The following is a 20477-nucleotide window of genomic DNA, read 5'->3' as shown; positions in this document are numbered from 1 at the left end:
AGGAACCTCCATTCTGCTTTCCATAGCTAAGATATGGAATCAACCCACATGCCCCTCAATGGACAAATTGATCCAGAAAATGTTGTATATATACACAATGGAATTCTATGCTTCCATCAGAAAGAATGACATTGCCCGATTTGTAAGAAAATGGAAAGACTTGGAAAAAATTATGTTTAGCAAAGTCATCCAGACCCAAAGAAATATAGGTTGCATGTTTTCCCTCATTTGTAATAATTAGAATGTGCCTATAAATCTACCAGTAAACTCAGTGAAGAGTAAAAGACAAAAAAATTCACTTGGATGATAAATTATACAGGACTCCCAACATTCACACTGTGAGACCAAAGGAGGGTATTCTTAGAAGAGGATCACATGGGCTCAATAACTATATGATCATATAAAATGATGCTTATCGAAACAAACTCCAAGAAATGGAAACAAGAAATTGCTTATTTTACTTTTTGTGTTTCTTTTTTTTTTCTGCTTCCCTCCTTTTGTCACTGTTTTTGATTTCTGTAACTTTTGTCTTATATGTAAATTTATCTGATTTGGGGAAGGGAAGAGGAGGCTCAGAAATGATCAGAGAAAAGATGAACTAATTCAGCAGTGATACTCATTATGTTGAAAATGAACTATACAACTTGGGGGGAGGGAAGTTGGGAGACAAAAAACTGGGAGAAAATGAGGGAAAGCGTGACACTGTTCAAAAAGAAATGTACTCAATACCTGACTTACGTAACTGTAACCTCTCTGTATATCACCTTTAAATTAAAAATTATGTCTATAATTTTTTATCATGTCTATAATCTTAGATACTCAGAAGGCTGAAATCAGAGAAGAGAAATTTGACACCAGTCTGGGCAGACAATACTACAAGCCTCTTATTTTCAATTAACCAGCAAAAAATGTAGACGTGAAGGTATGATTCAAGTGATAGAGCAACAGCCATGGTAGAAAATCCAAAAGAGACTTCAAGCCCAGCACTGGAACAAAAAAAATAATCCTGAATGATTAATTTACAAAGAGAATAAGTTGTTAATCACAAGTGTTTTAGTTTTATATTTACACAAGCATGAAATTCTAGTAATATTTTTAAAGAGTACATGAAAGTTATATGCTGAATTAACAATGCACTGTGGTTGGTATAATGCACCTAGCTGCTGCTATTACTATGTAATAGGCACACTTTAATATATTTACCTTTTCAAATAAAATAGTACAGATCTTTCTCACTACTATGCCACAATACTTGCTCTTCCTTGTTTTAGTTTACATAGACGATATACTCTCTAAGGTACTTTTTGCCCATCAGGATTGGGTAGTGACCACTCTCCATTTTAGTATCCTAATAATAAGCAAGAGAGCCTTGAAATTAAGGAGGACATTCAGAGCAAATTATAGGAAGCATTTCTCTATTGAGCATATAATCAAGATGTAGAATTTGGAATTGCACTTAAAGATTGCTATTCCCAGCTTTAAAATAGGCTAAATGATAATGGTATGAATATTAATATATTTGTAACTAGCCAAAGCAATATATGGTAAGCAGAAATCATGCTTCAGTGATTAGACTGATTGCTTAAAGGAGTTCCCTCAACAGCTACACAATAACTAAGAGTTACTTGCATTAGTTATTGTTGCTTTCATTATTTGAGTACCAAATAATGTCTAGGATGAGTTAATATAGTTAGTTTAGAAATACTATGTTCTATGTAGTTTAACAAGTTCCTGCACAATTCCAAAACTATTCCCAGTTACCACTCAGAAAAACCTAAACAGTAGTACACTCTTTGTAGCTACTGAATTGTGTATTACAACAGTTTAAGAAGAAAGGACAAAATTCACCCAAAGTTCTAGAGCTCAACCTCAAATGCTATTGAAATTCAGCCATACTTTGTCTTTAATTTCCACATAATTGTGAGTATATAATTTTGGTTTCTCCTTTTGTTTCTTATACCATGCAATTCCCCCCATATATTACATATGCTAACTAATATCATTTAAAATAAATATATAATTGTCAAAGTGGTAACACCACAGTTAACCTAATCATTCATTTATAATAGAGCATTTGAGTTATTTCTAATTCTTCTACAATAAATGACATTATTATGAACATTTCTGTGCTCAAAGCTTATTCTGCACTTAGAATAGTTTTCATTGGGACAGACATCATAAATAGATTATTGGATCATATTGCACAATCATTTAAGAGATTCCCATAATAATTTTTATGTATTAACACATATAAATGTAATTTAAGTTTAAAAGCAATTAAATTGCAGTCCAAATATTTGCAAGATTTGCAAATATTTGATGGCAGAAATGTATTAGTGATCTTTGCATGGCACCTTTGGCCATTTTGAATATGGTCATGGTAAGAATATCTTTCAGCTGGGAGCCAGTGGCTAAAATCCTAGTCTGTAATCCTAGCTACCTAGGAGGCTGAGAGAGACCTGAGTATCAGTTTGAATCCTGCCCAGGCAGGAAAGTCTGTGAGACTTTTATCTCCAGCTAACAATCAGAAAGCCCAAAATGGATGTGACTCGGTGGTATAAAGCTGGCCTTCAGCATAAAAGCTCAGGTATCGCACTTAGTCTGTTGAGTTCAAACCTCAGAACCAGTACACACACACACACACACACACACACACACACACACACACACACACACACACACACACACCCCACACACACACCACACACACACACACACACACACTAACATTAAATGCTTCAATTTGCCTTTCATTGGTATGCGGTATACCTAAATTACTTTGTTTTATTCATTTGAGTGAAGTCAGTAAATACTTTAATAGTATATGATACAAAGGAGGTATTTAATGCCTGTTTGTTGAATAAATGCACAAATGGAAAACTATTTATGTGAATGTTATCGTATGGGTTTTATCAGTTGACTATGTGATAAGCTGTTATTTCTTGTTTGTCATAATAAATATACAGTTTACCGTTATATTTTGGTAACATTATATATTGCTATCTTGGGCATATGAAATTTTAAATCTTACATGTTAATGTGTTAGTCTTATGTGTTCAATCTTGTCCTCTTTGATTTACTTAATTACATTAGCTATTCAGTATGTACTACTTATTAAAGTAACACATTTCCACTAGATTTTTGATGGCTTGATTTTCTTTTTTGGGGGGTGGGGGTCCAATTGTGGGGCCTGATCTCTGGGCCTGGGCGTGTCCCTCAGCTTGTCAGCTCAAGGCTAGCGCTCTACCACTTGAGCCACAGCACCACTTCTGGCTTTTTCTGCTTATGTGGTGCTGAGAAATGGAACCCAGGGCCTCATGCATGCAAGGCAAGCGCTCTACCACTGAGCCACCTTCCCAGCCCCGATTTTCTTAATATTATTTCTCTACATTAATTCATATAAAATTGTTTTGGTGCTATTTAAACACAAAATTACTCTTTAGAAGTGAGTATAGTAATATCGTTGCTCCTCTTTTATATATCATTTATTTCTGAAAGTAGGTTTCAAAAATGAGTGTGTGAAATTACAATGAAAAAAATATAAAACTATGCTTTCCCACAATCCAGGTCACATATGGTGGGCAAGACCATTCACAGATATACAGGCTGAACCAGAGGAGTCTTCTGAGGATCTGTAGGATGGAGCATTACTCTTACTCTAAATCCTGGCTTGGTTGGACTAGGCATGTCCTTTTACCACATATTTCCGGTCATCATCTCCACTTCCACACCAAAAGGGATTTGTTTATAAACATATGAAAATGAAAAAAGACCTGAATGATAATAAGATACCAGTGGATTTAGAAAATAATTAGTGATTATTTGTGTAGTACTCATTTTCTCCTAAACTTATGAAAATGAATTCGAATATAACTTTAAAAAATAACCAACTTAATCTATCATCAAAATTACCTCTGTATTTACTTAGAAGCTTTAATAACTGTAGCATGTGCCAAAAATTCACAAAACAGGAGATTTCTATTAGCTTGAAGGCTATATAATCAATGCTGCAGAGATACTTCTGTGAGTGAATAAATGATGATCTACCAGAAAAAATGCAGAGTCAACAGAAATATTAACAAAATACATAGCTAAACTTGACCCTGGAACAAAAATGAAGATTTTTATATTAATAAATGTTTCTTGGCATATAAAAAGATATAAAAGATTAATATTACAAATTAGTGTTATGGATTAATCTAGGACACATATACAATTATTTAGCATTTCAAGACTTTAGAGCAAAAATAATCTTAAACTTCTCCATTTTGAGTTAATTCTTATTAAAAATAGAGTCAAGTCAATAAGAACTATTTTTCTAAATGTTGCCTGGATAACAATCTAGTACTATATTATAAAGAATGTTACAGAAATACTCCTTATAAAATCTTATAAAAGCCAATGATGTTTTTAAAATGAAGTTGATCAGTGCAAACTGATGTGGAAAATATCTACAACTGTTAAACAATGAAGCAAACTGCAGACAAGTACATTACCATTTTCTCATTTTTCTAAATAAACATGAACCACACTGGCATGCATGCGCATGTGTTCATGTGCACACACACAGAGAAACACACAAATCCTGACAGCATACACACCCAACTTTTAACAGTGTCCTAACTCTGGCATGTGAGTGAGGTGATGAAAAGGGAGATTCTGATGTTTTACATCTTCATGGTGTTTTTTAAAAATTCAGTAAGTATGTTCTACTCTTATAAATATATGGATATATTTAATGAAATAAAAATACACATGTATAATGCATATTTATCAGTGTATCTTTTAGAGTGGTTGGGATGTTTTAGTACTATAACATGTTTATGCCTTTGTATAAATCAAAGGACCATCAATGTGAACCTTATGACCAGCTTAAGAGGATGACTTTTTCACAGAAGAGGTAACAGCACTGCTTTACTACTACCTATAAATGCATTTTGGAATATCTCAGTAGCAGATGTAGATTAATTTTTGTACAGTTTCCATTGCAAATATGCCCTTCACACAACTGTACTACCTTTTAAGTGTTCAGAATGAAAATCTCCTGCTGTTGAATTTGCAGGTTTATTTCTGATGAAAGTTTCCTGTTGTATTAAATACACACAAAAATTGATTATACAAGACGTAAATATCACTCTAGAAAGGAGCTTTGTAATTATTAAAATGTGTAAAATGTTTAAAGTTGTCTCATATTACTATTTGCAGTAATTAAAAAGTTAAAATGACAAGTGTAGTGACATACGCCTGTAATCTCAGAATTTCAGTCCAGTCTGGGCTACATATAGAGAACCTATACAAAACCAAGCAAAACCAAAGCCAAATATCCTATAGTCAAGAACTGTTCTAGTAACCCTGGAATTGAGTAATAATTTATTTGGGGAGTTCACAGAGACTCAACAAATAACAAATCTTCCCGCATCAAATCTGTCCAAGTGAAAAATAATGAAGGAAGAAGGGGCAAAACTATCCCAGTTGTTATTGATATAGAAGATTCTGGAAAATGTGATTTATCTTTCCAGACCAGCATTTTCTAATATTAAAACCAGGAATTAGAGTAACCTACCTGCTATCATTCAAGATGGTACCAGACTCCATATGCTTTCTCTCATAGAAACCTACCACTGCAAGACCCACAGCAGAAGGAAAAGCAACCTTTCAAAGTGAAAGGGAAAAGAAAAGGGCTTTACTCTTCCAAATTCTGGTCAGATTGAGTCACTTCTTATCACAAGATAAGGAGTATGGAGGCAGCTAGAATTCTGGAGATTTGCACTAGTAAAATTTTTCCATATTGAAATAGGAAGACCATTTCATAGCCAACTGAAGCTATCTCGATAGAACAATACATCAGGACTTTGCAAATGTTAAAACAAAACATATGAAGTTTTATTTTTACTGAGTAAAAACCCAATCATATGTAGATATAATCACTGGCTAGATGAAGAAAATGAAAGATGAACACTCCAAGACTACTGAATAGACTGATACATGAATCATCATAGGCTAATATACGAGAATTACAGCCAGGTGCTGGTGGCTCACACCTATAATCCTAGCTACTCAGGAGGCTGAGAACTAAGGATTATGGTTCCAAGCCAGCCCAGACAGAAAAGTCCATGATACTCTTCTCTCCAAATAATCACAGAAAAAGCCAGTGGCACTGTGGCTCAAGTGGTAGAGTGCTAGCCTTGAGCAAAAGGAGCTCAAGAACAGCACCCAGGCCCACAGTTCAAGACCCAGGACTAGGAAAAAAAAGTCATACACAAGTTCTCTGTGAACACAGAAAACCAACTATACATATATATGTATGTATGTATGTATATATATATATATATATATATATATATATATATATATACATAAATATCCAATACAATATGGAACAGGTTCTACAAAGGAAAAATACATAGTACTATTAGGGAAAATATATGATTTCAATTAAAAGTAAGAAAGAACTTTATTTTTTGTCTGTTGTGGGGCTTGAACTCAGGGCTTAGGAGCTGTCCCTGAGCCTCTGTGTGCTCAAAGCTAGCACTCTACCACTTGAACCACGGAGCCACTTCTGTTTTTTTAAGAGTGTTTGATGGGAGATAAGTGTCTCACAGGGACTTTTCTGTCCAGCTGGCTTCAAACCGCAATCCTCAGATCTCGGCCTCCTGAGTAGCTAGGATTACAGGCATGAGCCACCGGCGCCCAGCTAGAAAAGGCTTCTATAAGGAAACATTCTGTCTAAAATCTAAGGATGAGTTTTGACTCATCAGGTAGTTGAGAGGCAGACAAGAGTAAAGAACAAATAATTTCAAGAGTCAGAAAGAGGTGGGACCCATTGTAACAATGGGATGTACAAGTCGTTATGTCGAAAAACAAACTTTACAACTTTGGTGGGGGGCAGATCTAGTAGGAGGGGCAGGGTGGGGGGGGTAATGGAAAGGGATGGGAAGGTGAAACAAAAGAGGAGGCAACAATGCTTGATAAGAAATGTACTCATTATCTTGCCCATGTAATTGTAACCCCTCTGTACAGTATTTTCACAATTCAAAAAAAAGAGTCAGAAGATAGTTGCAAAGCTTTTAGTTGAAAGAAAAGTTTGGCAGTTTGAAGAAGAAGAGTGAGAAGAAGACCCTGATGAAGATAACATGATGAAGGTGGTCAGAGGCCACATGGTGAAGAGTCATGGAGGCCACAATAGGACACCAGAGAGTGAAAGGAGAGTAGAAGAGATTTTTATTGAGACATAGGTAAAAGAGAGTCATAGCTATAACTTACATAGAAGTAATAGATAAAGAGAAGTTAATTCAAAACATGTATTTTGAAAGTAAAACTAACAAAATATGGTAAGGGATTCTGTTTACTGAGAAAGCAGAAATGAAAGCACATCCCACAAAATTTCAGACATAGGTTATGATGAGTAATTGAAAACAAGGAAATGGAAACTGGATAGGAGAGGATAACTAGAGAAACAAGTTCATAGTGATGAACTGATATTGAAGCATTCTTGTGTAATGTCTTTCTTACTGGAGTTTAATCAAGGCAAAGGTGAATAATAATCTTAAAATAAAACACATTTTTCAACTAAGGATGGTTTTGTTGCCTTCCCACTCCTGCTATGGAAATATTTAGTGATGTGTGCAGTCATTTTGGTTGTCACAGCAAGTTTGGAGGGGGATTATTTCATCTAGTGGACAGAGGCTATTGAACACCTTACACAGGCCAGCCACTCTCCACAAAGAATGGTCTGACCTAAAATTCCAAGTGCCAAGTTTGAAAAATCCTGTCTAAAAATAACACCTATTGCAATATAGGTCAAACCTACTAAAAAAAATAAGAAAAATGCAACTATGATAACTTCAATATACTTCTTAACACTTAGATGAAAAAGACTATTCTATCCCAGAATTTTAAAACAAAATCAATTTAATTTTGGCATTAATTTACATGTCACATTATTTATTGTCATCATTAGTTTCTTGTTACACTAACAATAAGGATAATGGTATTTTTCTAGGAAAGCCTTTATATACAGTACCTTAATTTTGTTCTTCATACTTAGGAAAACTTTTATGATGTGTACTAAAGAGAAACTAAGTACACATACCAAACAATTTAAAATGGGAATTGATAAAACATTAGTATGTCATTAATAAGTGTTTAAATCAAAGAACGGCTAGATAATGGACTGATATCCTATTCAAATTTGCTTTGTCACTATTTATGAAGGAAAATCATTCTCTAAAAGATTTTGTGTTTAATCCTAACTCAGGGAAAAATTATGATTGAGTGATAAACCCACAAAACTGGAGTTCATATTGGGAGCCTTCATGCAACTAAGTATAATGATACCAGTGGGCATGCCCATTTTTAAGAATGTGAAGAAATCAATGAGCAGATCGTCATTAAGAAACTCATTCTGCATCACACACATCACCCAAGAGACTGATATTTTATGCTTATAAAACCTAATATAAAATTAAATTGCAAGTATTTTCTCACTATCTCCTAAAATTATGGCCTAATATGAAACATTTGTTCAGCTCTAGTGGACATATTTCCTATATGATTTATGTAAAAGAAGGCTTCATTTACTTCTTCATGGAGTCAGTAATGAGGTTTACTTTCCTCATATTAATCCTGGAAAGTAAAGGAATTCCTTAAAATAAAGCCAGAAAATATGACCATGAATAATCAATAATAGTCAAATTTTTAAAAACTAAGATCTTTTCTTCTTTTATAAGCATGTCATTCCAAACATCAGCCATTATTACATACATAAAAAATGTAAATATTCAGCACCAAAAACACATTTCAATTATTTAAGAAGTAAACTAGTGTAGCAAATTTCAAGTAAAGCAATAGATTATGATATTTATCCCTGAAATATAGAAAGATTATTATAGTTTCAATTGTTTCTCCCTAAAAAGAAAGGAATAAGTAAAAAGAGTTAACTTACCTGTTGAGATACTAATAACAGACCATGAGCATGAGAGATAAGAAAAGAGAAAAAAATGGTTTCTTTATTGTCAATCCAATGAACTTACACATTGTACTTTCTAGCCAGTGAAATGTTAACTTTTTAGTTATTTCTAGATGGAACTTTAAATATATATTGCATTTGAGTTTGTGATGAAATCTTTTAAACTTAAAAATTACCATATTTTATAGAAAAGTATCATAGCTAACTCTTACCTTAAACATTCAGAATCACTTTGAGGCTTTTTGTTGATTTTTATTTTTTCTGCTTCTAGAGACTTGGTAGTACAAATGGCTTCATTCTCTTCATCTTGAAGAACTAAACAATTTTTTTAAAAAAGTCTCACATTCTTTAAAATTAAAATAAAGGTTATTTGTTTTTCTCATATGCAAAATACTTAATTTTTGGCATAGCTTATCAAATACACATAATCTATTTCATAGTCTATTTCAATATAGCAATTAAAGACACAAAAAGATCTTCACAAAATTTGTGACATTAAGAATACTAGTTCTAACACACAATTCTGTGCTGTGTGTATTCCTTTTTTATACCAATGTGAGCACTATATCTGAACTGGTTAAGTCATTTTGAAAGAATATAACAATAATAATAATAATAATAATAATGTGTGTAATGCAATACTTCAAAATGAACTGGCTCATAATAAAGTTACCTTTAAGTTTTCTTTGGAGATTAAATAATTCTTGCATCAATTCATTCTTTTGTTTTTGAAGTTCATTTAAATGGTTATTATCATTTTTCATTAACTTTATTTCTAGAAACAAATATAGCAATATCCAAAAATTAGTTAGAGAGAATTTTAATCAGAATGGTAAAGATTTGTACACTGAAAACCATAAAATATGGATGGAAGAAACTGAAGAAGACAAAATTAAACAGAAAGTTATCCCATGTTCATGAATCAAAAGAATTAATATGGTTAAAATGTCCATGCTACTCAAAGCAATATATAGATTCAATGCAGTCCTTACTATGATTCCAATGGCATTCTTTACAGAAACAAAAAGCAATTTTTAATATAGAGAGGCAGACAGAAATTTTTAGAAAGCATTTAATCTATTAATTTACTCCTATCTTATTAAGACAGGGCTTTTTTGTGTAATAATTTTTTTGTTTTATAAGAGTGAATGTGAATATCTCCAAGTTTTCTGTGAGTTCTTAGAGTCATTTACCTTCTACTTTTGTTCATTAGTACTTTTCCTTTCTACTGGTTCCCTTAACCAAAGACTCAAGGAGACTTGTATACAAATTTCTGTAACTTTTTCATTGTGTGAACCTATCTTCTCAAGTACACAGTCTTGAACATTCTAGTTGTCTTCCTGAACTCCAAACTAAAACAGCTGGGCACTGGTAGCTCATATCAGTGTCTGATACATAAAAGCACACGATAAATATCAGTGAATGAATAAATGAATGAATGTACTAAGTGAATTTCAAAAATACATTTGTAAGCCAGGTGCCAAAAGCTGTTGCCTGTAATCCTAGCTACTCCGGAAGTTAAGATATGAGGATCATGGTTCAAAGCCAACCCAGGTAGGAAAGTCTGTGGAACTCTTATCTTTAATCAATCATCAAAAAGCCAGAAGTGGAGCTGTAGCTCAAATGGTAGAGCAGTAACCCTGAACAAAAAAAGCCTCAGGAAAGTGCCCAGTTTCTAAGTTTGAGCTCCAGGACAGTGACATGAAAAATACATCTGCAATAAAAATATAGCTCCTATCCCCACAGAAAGGTGTACTGCAGTGAAGAGATAGACATGAATTAATAAGTATGAAATTACATTGCTATGAAGAAAAACTATAGAAAACTATGAGAGACCATATCTAGAGAAACTGAGCTAATCTGGAACTCTTTTTAGAGCCAGTAGCAGGGAATTTCCTGAGGAAGTAACATTTGGTCTGAGATCAGAAGAATGACCAACTTAACAAGATAAAAGACGACTTCTGAATTTAAAATCCCAAGGCAGAAAGCACTGCAATAAGGAAATAAGAGACTGGCCAGTGCACTATTAACACAAGGGCAAAAGCTGCTGGGCCAGCTTTTGGAGAGATACTACACTGTAGGAAAAAGACAAAACATGTTGAGAAACTTGGTTTGCTATGTTTATCATGACACTAACAAGAGATTTTTAATAAAGCATAGCATAGGAGGCTTGATATAACAGTACACTGGTAATAATACTTCAAAAATAAATAGATGGTAAATTTCTAGAAATATTAAGGTGAGAACACTAGGGTTAAAAAAAACAATAACAAAGCTGAACACTGTTGGCTCACACATGTAATCCTAGCTATTCAGGAGGCTAAAATCTAAGGATCATGGTTCAAAGCTAGCCCCAGCAGAAAAGTCCATGAGACTCTTATCTCCAATGGGACTACTCAGAAAAAGCTGAAGTGGCACTGTGGCTCAAGTGGTAGAGCACTATTAGCCTTGAGCGACAGTGGCCAGGCCCTGAGTTCAAGTCCCAAGACTGACAAAAATAATCAATCAATCAAAAAAAAAAGTCTGAAAGTGGAAAAAAGCAATTGTGTAGTACTAAGTAATAAAATCAGCTATGAAGAGCTAGATATTTTTTTTTCAAAATCCAATGTAACTGGATGACTAATCAGTTACCATCAAAAGCTTGTGGGAAAGGTCAGAGGGAGAAGCCATGGGTAGAAGGGAAAGAGAAAATTCAAGTGTCAGGAAATAACATAGGTGGTGGCACAAATTAGTAGAGAGAATGGAAGAGTAAACACTGACAGAAAAGAAGACAAATGGAAACTAAAACTGCCCTGGAAGAACAGCTCCGAAATCTGGACAAATCTGAACAACAACTTGCCCTACTAGGGAGAAAACGTCACCACAAACTCTCTTGAAGGAACAGATAATTTCAGTATTTTCATTTTCTAACTAGAGAAAGAAAACATTAAAAATAGTTGTGAAGTCAATATAATATATAAACACAAGAAGACCAAGCTCACTTATAAATACTGATGCAAAAATCTTAAAGGAACAATAACAATAGAATTTTGCCATATATTAGAAACACAAGGTAAACATAATGTATTAGTTAATAAAATTTACAATTATATTAAAATAGGAAAAGGAAATGATCATTTACAAAGATCTGGGGTAGGAAGGAAAGAGGAGTGGCTAATAATCTGCAGTTTGACATTATGATTACTAACAGAGATCCTGAAGCATTTCTGTAAAAGTTAGTGATAAGCAAAGTACCATCTAATAGAGTTCCAAGGCATCAACTAATGAAATTGGCTAAGAAAAAAAGTACAAGATAGCTTTTTATAGAAAAGAGGCTGGAAGCAAGAGGAAAGGGCAAGTGATACACCATACAGAATCATTTCCAAGTGGGAGGATGACTGAGATCTAATAGAGAAATTTCTAATATTTCTATAGCTGGACTTCAGAATCACTACAGGGCACTGACACTCCTGCTTTTTCCTGTATTTGCCCTTTCTGCAATGTGTCCCTGCAAATATCCTATATCTAGTTATTGTAGTATACTGAACACTTTAGTAGATAACTGCTTTCTTTATTTTGAGTTTTTCAGATCAACAAGAAATATACTTCAGGATTACAGAGGAGCCTCATTTGCAATTGGACATGTGAGATATTGGATTTTAAGCTAATGTTACAATAGAATTTCTCAAATTTGAAAACAATGATTTATTTTGGATTTTTCCCAATCTCTGTCTAACTACAATCCTGCTATTCTTCCTAAACATTTCCTTAACTCACTCCCTTCTTTCTTTGGCAACTGATTTAATTCTATATGATCATAGACTGTAATAACTTTCATACTAGTCTTACTTAAGTAAAATTTGCCCTTCTACATGCTAGTTTATTTTCTAGCTGAATAAATTAATGGTAAGATAAAATTCATAGCACCAGTCAATCCTAACCACTATAATACTTTATATTGTACTGTAAACACTGCCTCCATATTTGTTCCTCACACTTTTTATTTCTACACACCCAGGACCTAAAAGAGTATCTATCAAATAACAAATAAGAAAAAAAAATATATGTATATGCTGGGTGAAAGGTAAAATGCTTATATAACATGAACTTCTAAGGAATGTAAAACTGCTCACAATAATGTATATATTATATATACATCTATATAGATATTTATTTATATATATGTGCATATACATATAAGTGTATATATTTATAGATATGCTTGCACATGTATACATATTCATTAGGAAAATTAAGATAGAAGCAAGAGAATAACTATGCAACAACCCAGTCTGCTTATGAAGTTAAAATTTCTATAAAATTCATTCATTCATTCAAGATAACGTATTCCCATGAATGCCAAATAATGAGATAGTAGGTTTATTCATACCCGTTTCCAAAATTTCTGCTTGATTTTCTAAATCAGATATTTCAATCTTCGCATTTTCTTTCACCAAAAGATCTCTTTTCTTTGATATTTCAAACTCATTATTGAAGTCTGTAATTTCCTTAATAAATTTTTCCTCCTCGTCTGTCATTTTTTTCTTAATAGCCTCCTGAAAAATAGAAATTAGAAATAAAACATAAATGTTGCAGTATTTTTCTTTAATAATGTAAATTAAAATAGAATTATTAACAACAAAAGAATCAATTAAACTTTCTCATATTACTACAAAATGCTTACTGTTTTAGTATTTATTATTTTTTTGTTGGTCGTGGGGCTTGAACTCTGGGCCTGGGCACTGTCCCTCAGCTCTTCAGCTCAAGGCTAGCACTCTTACCACTTGAACCACAGTGCCACTTCCATTTTTTTTTTCTGTTTATGTGGTGCTGCAAGGCAAGCACTCTACCACTGAGCCACCTTCCCAGCCCCTACTAACATTTTTTAAACTGAAGTTATTATGTAATAAAAAGGCTCTCCTTCACGTTTTGAGGTAATTATTGAGATAGAAATACTATCAGTCATCATTATATTGAGCTTATTAGTGAATTAAACTCTATAATCATATATGCCATCATTACAACATCAAATTGGGTGGCCCAATAATGACTAAACTTGAAAATCTACTGAAAAGAATGACTGCTTTATTATAAAAATATGACCAAGCTAGCATATACAAAGAAACCTTTTTAGAAATGTAAACTGATGAAGGCAAAGTTATATACTCATTTTAAAATAAGTTCTAACATAGTTTACATATTATTAAAAATCAAAAAACCTTGGAAATAATAATTTTCAAAATTTGGACAATGCAAAAAGCTATAGTTTTTTTACAATGCTACAATTAAAATATTATTGGACTTTTCTATTATTTTTAAGAGATAACTAATTATGAACCACAGAAATTGGCCATGTTATTCAAAATGACTACAGTTTTTGGTATTGACATTTGAACTATGTTTTAAATATCATTAAATGTATTTTCTTTAAAATATCAACTAATCACAAGTCAGATCAAACCTCTGTCCAGTGTTGTTTCTGACATAAACTGTGTCAATCCTTGTCCCCACATCTATTCCTAAAATGTGACCTCTTGAAACCTGAGCACTTTTCAAAGTCTTGCACTACTCTTTTTAGTCATATTACAACTACAAAAATTTCTTTCAGGCAGTTGTAGTTTACACCTGAAACCCTAGCTCATCGGAGAGCTAAGATCTGGATGATCACTATTCAGAGCCAGAATGGGCAGAAAAAAAGGTACCTAAGATTACATCTCCAAAACAACTATTGAAAAGACCGGCTAGTGGTAGAGCTCAATGTAGCGTGTCAGCCACCAAGCAAGCTAAGAAAGCACAAGGCCATGAGTTCAAACCCCAGTGCTGACAAAACAAACAAACTGTATTACATCCTTGCCAATAGAACTCTTTCAATTTATATTACATTACCACTAATTTTAAATAGGGCTTAGCATTTTTCCTTATTTTACTAGTACTACCTGCCAATATGCAAACAGATAATTTTCTAAATGTATACTTTTTAAGCATATGAAATAGATTTTTCTAAATGGTTGGAGACTTACAAAGGTTTGAAGAAGCATATTCCTTTGGTTTGTAATTTCACTGCACTGTCTTTCCAGAGCATGTTCATGAGTTTTTGAAAGCTGTAAGAGGAAAGATTTTTCAGATAACTGTTGAACCTTTAAAGTAAAGAAACAGAAATTAGAAGGAAGCAATTAATTAAATATCTGAACAGATATGTATAGTATAAAATTTCTTCTGTATTAAATCTTTAAACCACAGCATAAAATTCACACTAAACTACTTAATGTATATGTACCATCTTATAAGCATTACATAATTTTGTTTTTGTCAGTCATGGACTTTGAACTCTGGGTACGGGTGCTGTCCCTCAGCTCTTCAGCTCAAGGCTAGCGCTCTACCACTTGAGCCACTGTGCCACTTCCAGTTTTCAGAGTGGTTTATTGGAGCCTGCCTGGGCTGGCTTTGAACTGTGATCCTCATATTTCAGCCTCCTGAGTAGCTAGTATTAAAAGTGTGAGCCACCAGCACCCGCTTTTATAATTACAATTTTATAGTTTCTTTTTCCCTGAAAGACTACTGGCTTCTCAAGGAAAAGTTACGTTTTCTTTTTCCTCCCTATACTTAGCACAGTTCATTCCTTATAGACTAAAGCTTTCTCACAATATACAATAAAACTGCTTCTTCAAGATCCATATTTTTATTTTATTTCAATTGCTTTTTTTAAATGCCAGTATTCTTAGGATTTTGTAGCAATAATATTTCAAAATGTCTTCAAACCTACCATTTGCTTCTAGACTAGACTATTCCTATATTCTTTACTATTCACTTGAAAAGAACACATGTTTCTCATAACTTATTATGGGTAGATAAATTATTCCTATAACTAACAAAATGAATATAATATATAAAATACATGTGAAAAACAGTCATATGGTTATCATATCAAATAAAACATAACTGTGGTTAAATTTCTCAAGTTTGTTGTTGTTTCAACGGTACTGAGGTTTGAAATCAAGGACTTACTACTTGCTAGACAGGTGCTCTACCACTTGTTCCAAGCCCCAATCCTGAGAGCTTTAGCTATTTTTTGATAGGGTCTCATACTGTTGCCCCAGCCTGGCCTAAGCTCACAATTCTCTTATCTCTGTTTCCCAAGTAATTGAATTGTGCCCGTCTTCACATAGATCTGGGGAACTCATTTTTTACTTCATTCATTTATTTTGGGGGATCTTACTTTATTATCAAAGTCTGTAACAGTTGATTAGTAATGCCATATAACCCAGTTTAATTTAAAGCCATCTTACCTTCTAGGCATTTAACAGATTCCTTGGAAACAATTAGAGACCAACAGAGATGTGTTTCATATGTATATGAGGAAAGAGGACTTTTTCTATTCCCTAGTTCACATAACAACTCATTTATTTTAAAACTTCACTTGGTTCTCAAGAGCAGGTAATATAATAAACATTGATATCAGATATGTAACTATTTCATTTGGACTTAAAAACAGTAGCTCCTGAGATATGGATATGAAAAACAGCCTGGTATACAAAAGCTAAGACTAATGTTAAGCTAAAAATAATTTTTCTACAATTTTCAGTACTAGCCCTCACAAAAACACATCACTTCCAGTCTGGGGCTGTTCCCATCCCTACAGAGAAAAGAAAAAGGATATAAATTCACCTCAAATTGCAGAAAGCAAGATTTATGTTAGTTATAAGAACTTCTCAAGGTGAAAGGCAGATTGTGAAATCTCTGTCCCAGAAGATATTGAATAGTAAAGAATACAGGAATAGTCTAGTCTAGAAGCAAATGGTAGGTTTGAAGACAGTTTGAAATATTATTGCTACAAAATCCTAAGAATACTGGCATTTAAAAAAAGCAATTGAAATAAAATAAAAATATGGATCTTATATTATATATTAGAACACATCGTCTCACACCTACAGTACAAAGTGCTGTTCTCATCAACTCAATTTTTTTAAATTTTTATATTTTTTATTGTGAAAATACTGTACAGAGGGGTTACAATTACATGGGCAAGCTAGTGAGTACATTTCTTATCAAGCATTGTAGCCTCCTCCTTTGTTTACCCTTTCCATCCTTCCCCATCCTCCCTCCTCCCCCACCCAATCCTCCCCCTCCCCAAGTTGTAAAGTTCGTTTTGGACATGACAACTTGTACTTATTGTTGCAACAGGTCCACTTGTATCCTTATTTAAATGACTTGTTTTTGCCCTTCCCCTCCACAAATTATACCGACATCAAATACAGTGAAAGCAGGGGTTATACTGTGGAGGAGGGACATACAAAGCAACAAAGAAATAATCTTATAATTGCAATCATCAACTCAATTTTTAAAAAGGTATTAATAGAGAAAAATACAACTTATATGATCAAAGTAATTGAACTAAAACTTGAAAATAATTACACAGTTGGTATATTACTATATGAGAAGACAGAAGTTAGAATACATGTATACATATCTATAAATTGATACATAATTTGGAACAAGGCAAAGTAAATGGTGATCATGAATTCTAAACATTTGTTTGGAATAAGAAATTGCACAAGGACTATTTATCTCTTAATATGTAAGTGAGAATAAAGTCCAGAGAAGTACAATAATAAATGGTATACAATTAACTAAGAGTAAATTAAAAAATAAAATCTCTTTTGATTTCCATTTTTTCAAAATCATGATACTAACACAGAAATATCAGAACTAATTCAAAGTAATGAAATAGTAATTGTGAAGGTATAAAAGGAATCCAAATAGAATAAGTTGAACTTACATAAATTTAAGCCAGGGCTTAGTGTCATATACCCATAATGCTAGCTAGTCAAGATGTAGAGATTACATCAGACTGTTTGAGGGCATCCTAGGAAAAAGTTAATGAGAAAAAACAAGCCTGACCATGTTGGAGATATATGTGGAAGGATCATGGATCAAGACTGGCTTTGAGCAAAAATGTGAGACTCTATCTGAAAAAACAAAAAGGATTGGAAGCACAGCCACTTGCGTGGCAAATGCAAAGCCAACAGCTCAAACTCTGCTGAAAAAAAAAGGGAGACAGGGAGAAAGTAAACAGGTTTAAGGGACTTTTAGAAAACCTATTAAATATTTGGTCCATCAGTGCTGTTTGCTGTGCATACCTAATTCAAAATTGCTATTGCCAAAAATGGTTGTAATAATAATTACTGTGTTAGATAAACATTAGTTTGTTCTATTAAATTATTTCAAGTGTAATAATTATTATAAATATAAAAACACAAAATGATAAATATATGTATTCAAATGTTTTTTTTCTCTCATGCGATTGTTTCTAACACATTTATAAGATTATTTTTTTGTTGCTTTGTATGTCCCTACCCCACAGTATAACCCCTGCTTTTACTGTATTTCATGTCGGTATAATTTGTGGAGGGGAAGGGGAAAAACAAATCGTTTAAATAGAGATACAGGTGGACGCATTGCAACAATGAGATGTACAAGTCTGTCGAAAATGAACTTTACAACTTTGGTGGGGCGGGGAGTGAGGGAAGGATGGGAATGGATGGGAAGGGGAAACAAAGGAGGAGGCTACAATGCTTGATACATGTACTCATTGTCTTGCCCATGTAATTGTAACCCCTCTGAACAGTATTTTCACAATAAAAAAAAGTACAATAAAACTCCCAAATTCTAATTGTTTCTAAAACTAATTTGTTATAAATGGTTCATGTCAAAAACCCAGAAAGGGAGAAAACATTACTTACCAAATGAATACATTGTAAAGAGATAAGCACATTTATTAATGAAAATCAAAAATGTTTTATGTTATGGATCAGTTCTCAACAACAGCTAAAACTACCCACTGAAAGAAAAAGAAAGATGACTTGGGAAAAGGAAGAAAATCAGTGGGAGGGAGATGAAGTTAAGACAGAAAAAAAAGGGTGAATACAGTGGAAGTAAATTATATATTAAGATACCATCATGAACCACATTATAGCTATGAAAGACAATAACATATGCTTGAAGGAAATGGACTACTGGACAGATCCAACTGTTTTATCCCTTTACTTCCACTGGAATATGAGGACTGTATATTAATAATATTAGGGTTCTGTTAGCTTCTACAACCCTCACCAATCAGTATCTTCAATCATATGAATCTGTTCTTGTCTTTCCCAAACACTTGCCACTTTCTCCTCTATGATAGTATTTCCCTGACTGTCGAAGATACTTCACATGAAATATTTTCATTATGGATGTTAAATAAATTTAAAGTTAATGTTATACCATGACTTTTCCATGATAATTGATGCTATAGAAGTTTTAAAGTATTGATTAAAAGATGAAAATATTAGCTGGATACTGGTGACTCATGCCTATAATCCTAGACACTCAGAATGCTACAATATAAGGATCATGGTTTGAAGCCAGCCTAGACAGGAAGTCTGTGAGGTTTTTATTTCCAATTAATCACTAAAAAGCTAGAAGTAGAGCTATGACACCAATAGTAAAGTAGTAGAGTGGCAGCCTTGAGCACAAAGGCTCAGGGACAGTGCCCAGGGCCTGAGTTCAAGCCCCAGCACATGCATGTGCACACACATACACACACGCACACACACACACACACGCACACACACACACACAGATAATAATGTGGAAATAAAATATAGACAGAAAATAAGGTAGAAAGCAGGAATTCAGAGGAAAGAGACATAACAAAAAAAAGACCTCTCTATAAATTGTACCACAGTGGGTGGTAAGCAAGGGGTTACAAATGAATTAACTGAAGTATGAGTCTCTATGAAGAGCTCAAATAGTATAATTCTCTAGGAAGACTAAGTCAAAGCTCAACAAAGTAAGTACCAGGAATGGATACTTGCAAGAGGAGAGGGGAGGGCCAAGGGGGGAAGGGGAGAAGAACGAAAGGGGTAAGGGGGAAGAAGGCTGGCAATTAATTTACTACAGAATTGAGAAATACAAGGGGAGCAGTGGGACAAATAGGGGGAGAAGATGTTGAAGTGAGAGCACAGATCAAGATGCATTGTATATATAAACTGTTTTTGTTAAATGGCAGAAAAATTCAACATATAACCTAAAAATTAGAAGTGAGGGAAAGGGTGGATTGGGAGGGGAAAGTGAGAACTTTGAAAGAGGTGACATTGATCAAGACGCACTGTATCCATAAACTATTTTGGTGAATGAAAATTCCTTTGTATAACTACTTAAATAAAAATATTCACAAAACAAAAAGACCTCAAAACAAATAAGCAAATACAGCATTTAGGGAACAGGGAGATTATGGATATATTCTTTTATGAATCTTCTGAATAGATGTCTACATATTAGTTCTTGGGACATGTGTTTGTCAGATTGTGATGAAATATTGCAACTAAGTGCCAATATGTCACATAGTTCTCTTTAATATTATTCTCCCTTTAAGACACTATGAACAATAGAGTTTCCTTCAAGACACCTTGTAAAGAGCAGACTCCTCTCCTCACAACTTACAATGAATAATATTCTCAATAAAATATTCAAAATTCATGCAACATCC

The 20477-nt window shown here is 33.5% G+C and overlaps 1 protein-coding gene across 4 annotated transcripts in view; it reads right to left on the bottom strand.

Annotated features, from left to right (window-relative positions):
• Ccdc172 (coiled-coil domain containing 172) overlaps positions 1–20477 on the bottom strand; it is a 104742-nt gene that overhangs the window by 60790 nt on the left and 23475 nt on the right. For 3 of the 4 annotated variants that reach the window (XM_069987894.1, XM_069987895.1, XM_069987892.1), the window contains exons 4-7: positions 14968–15084; positions 13338–13503; positions 9642–9743; positions 9181–9283 (exon numbers count right to left, since the gene is read on the bottom strand). In XM_069987894.1, the coding sequence (XP_069843995.1) occupies positions 9181–9283; positions 9642–9743; positions 13338–13503; positions 14968–15084 (488 nt within the window). The remainder of the gene's footprint in view (positions 1–9180; positions 9284–9641; positions 9744–13337; positions 13504–14967; positions 15085–20477) is intronic. The other variant, XM_069987893.1, reaches the window with a different exon arrangement.

This window comes from Dipodomys merriami, unplaced genomic scaffold, assembly GCF_024711535.1.
Source record: "Dipodomys merriami isolate MVZ:Mamm:240054 unplaced genomic scaffold, mDipMer1.0.p SCAF_35, whole genome shotgun sequence".
Taxonomy (NCBI): domain Eukaryota; kingdom Metazoa; phylum Chordata; class Mammalia; order Rodentia; family Heteromyidae; genus Dipodomys; species Dipodomys merriami.
Note: the sequence above shows the minus strand (reverse complement) of the source record. Positions and strands in the feature narration are given on the sequence as shown.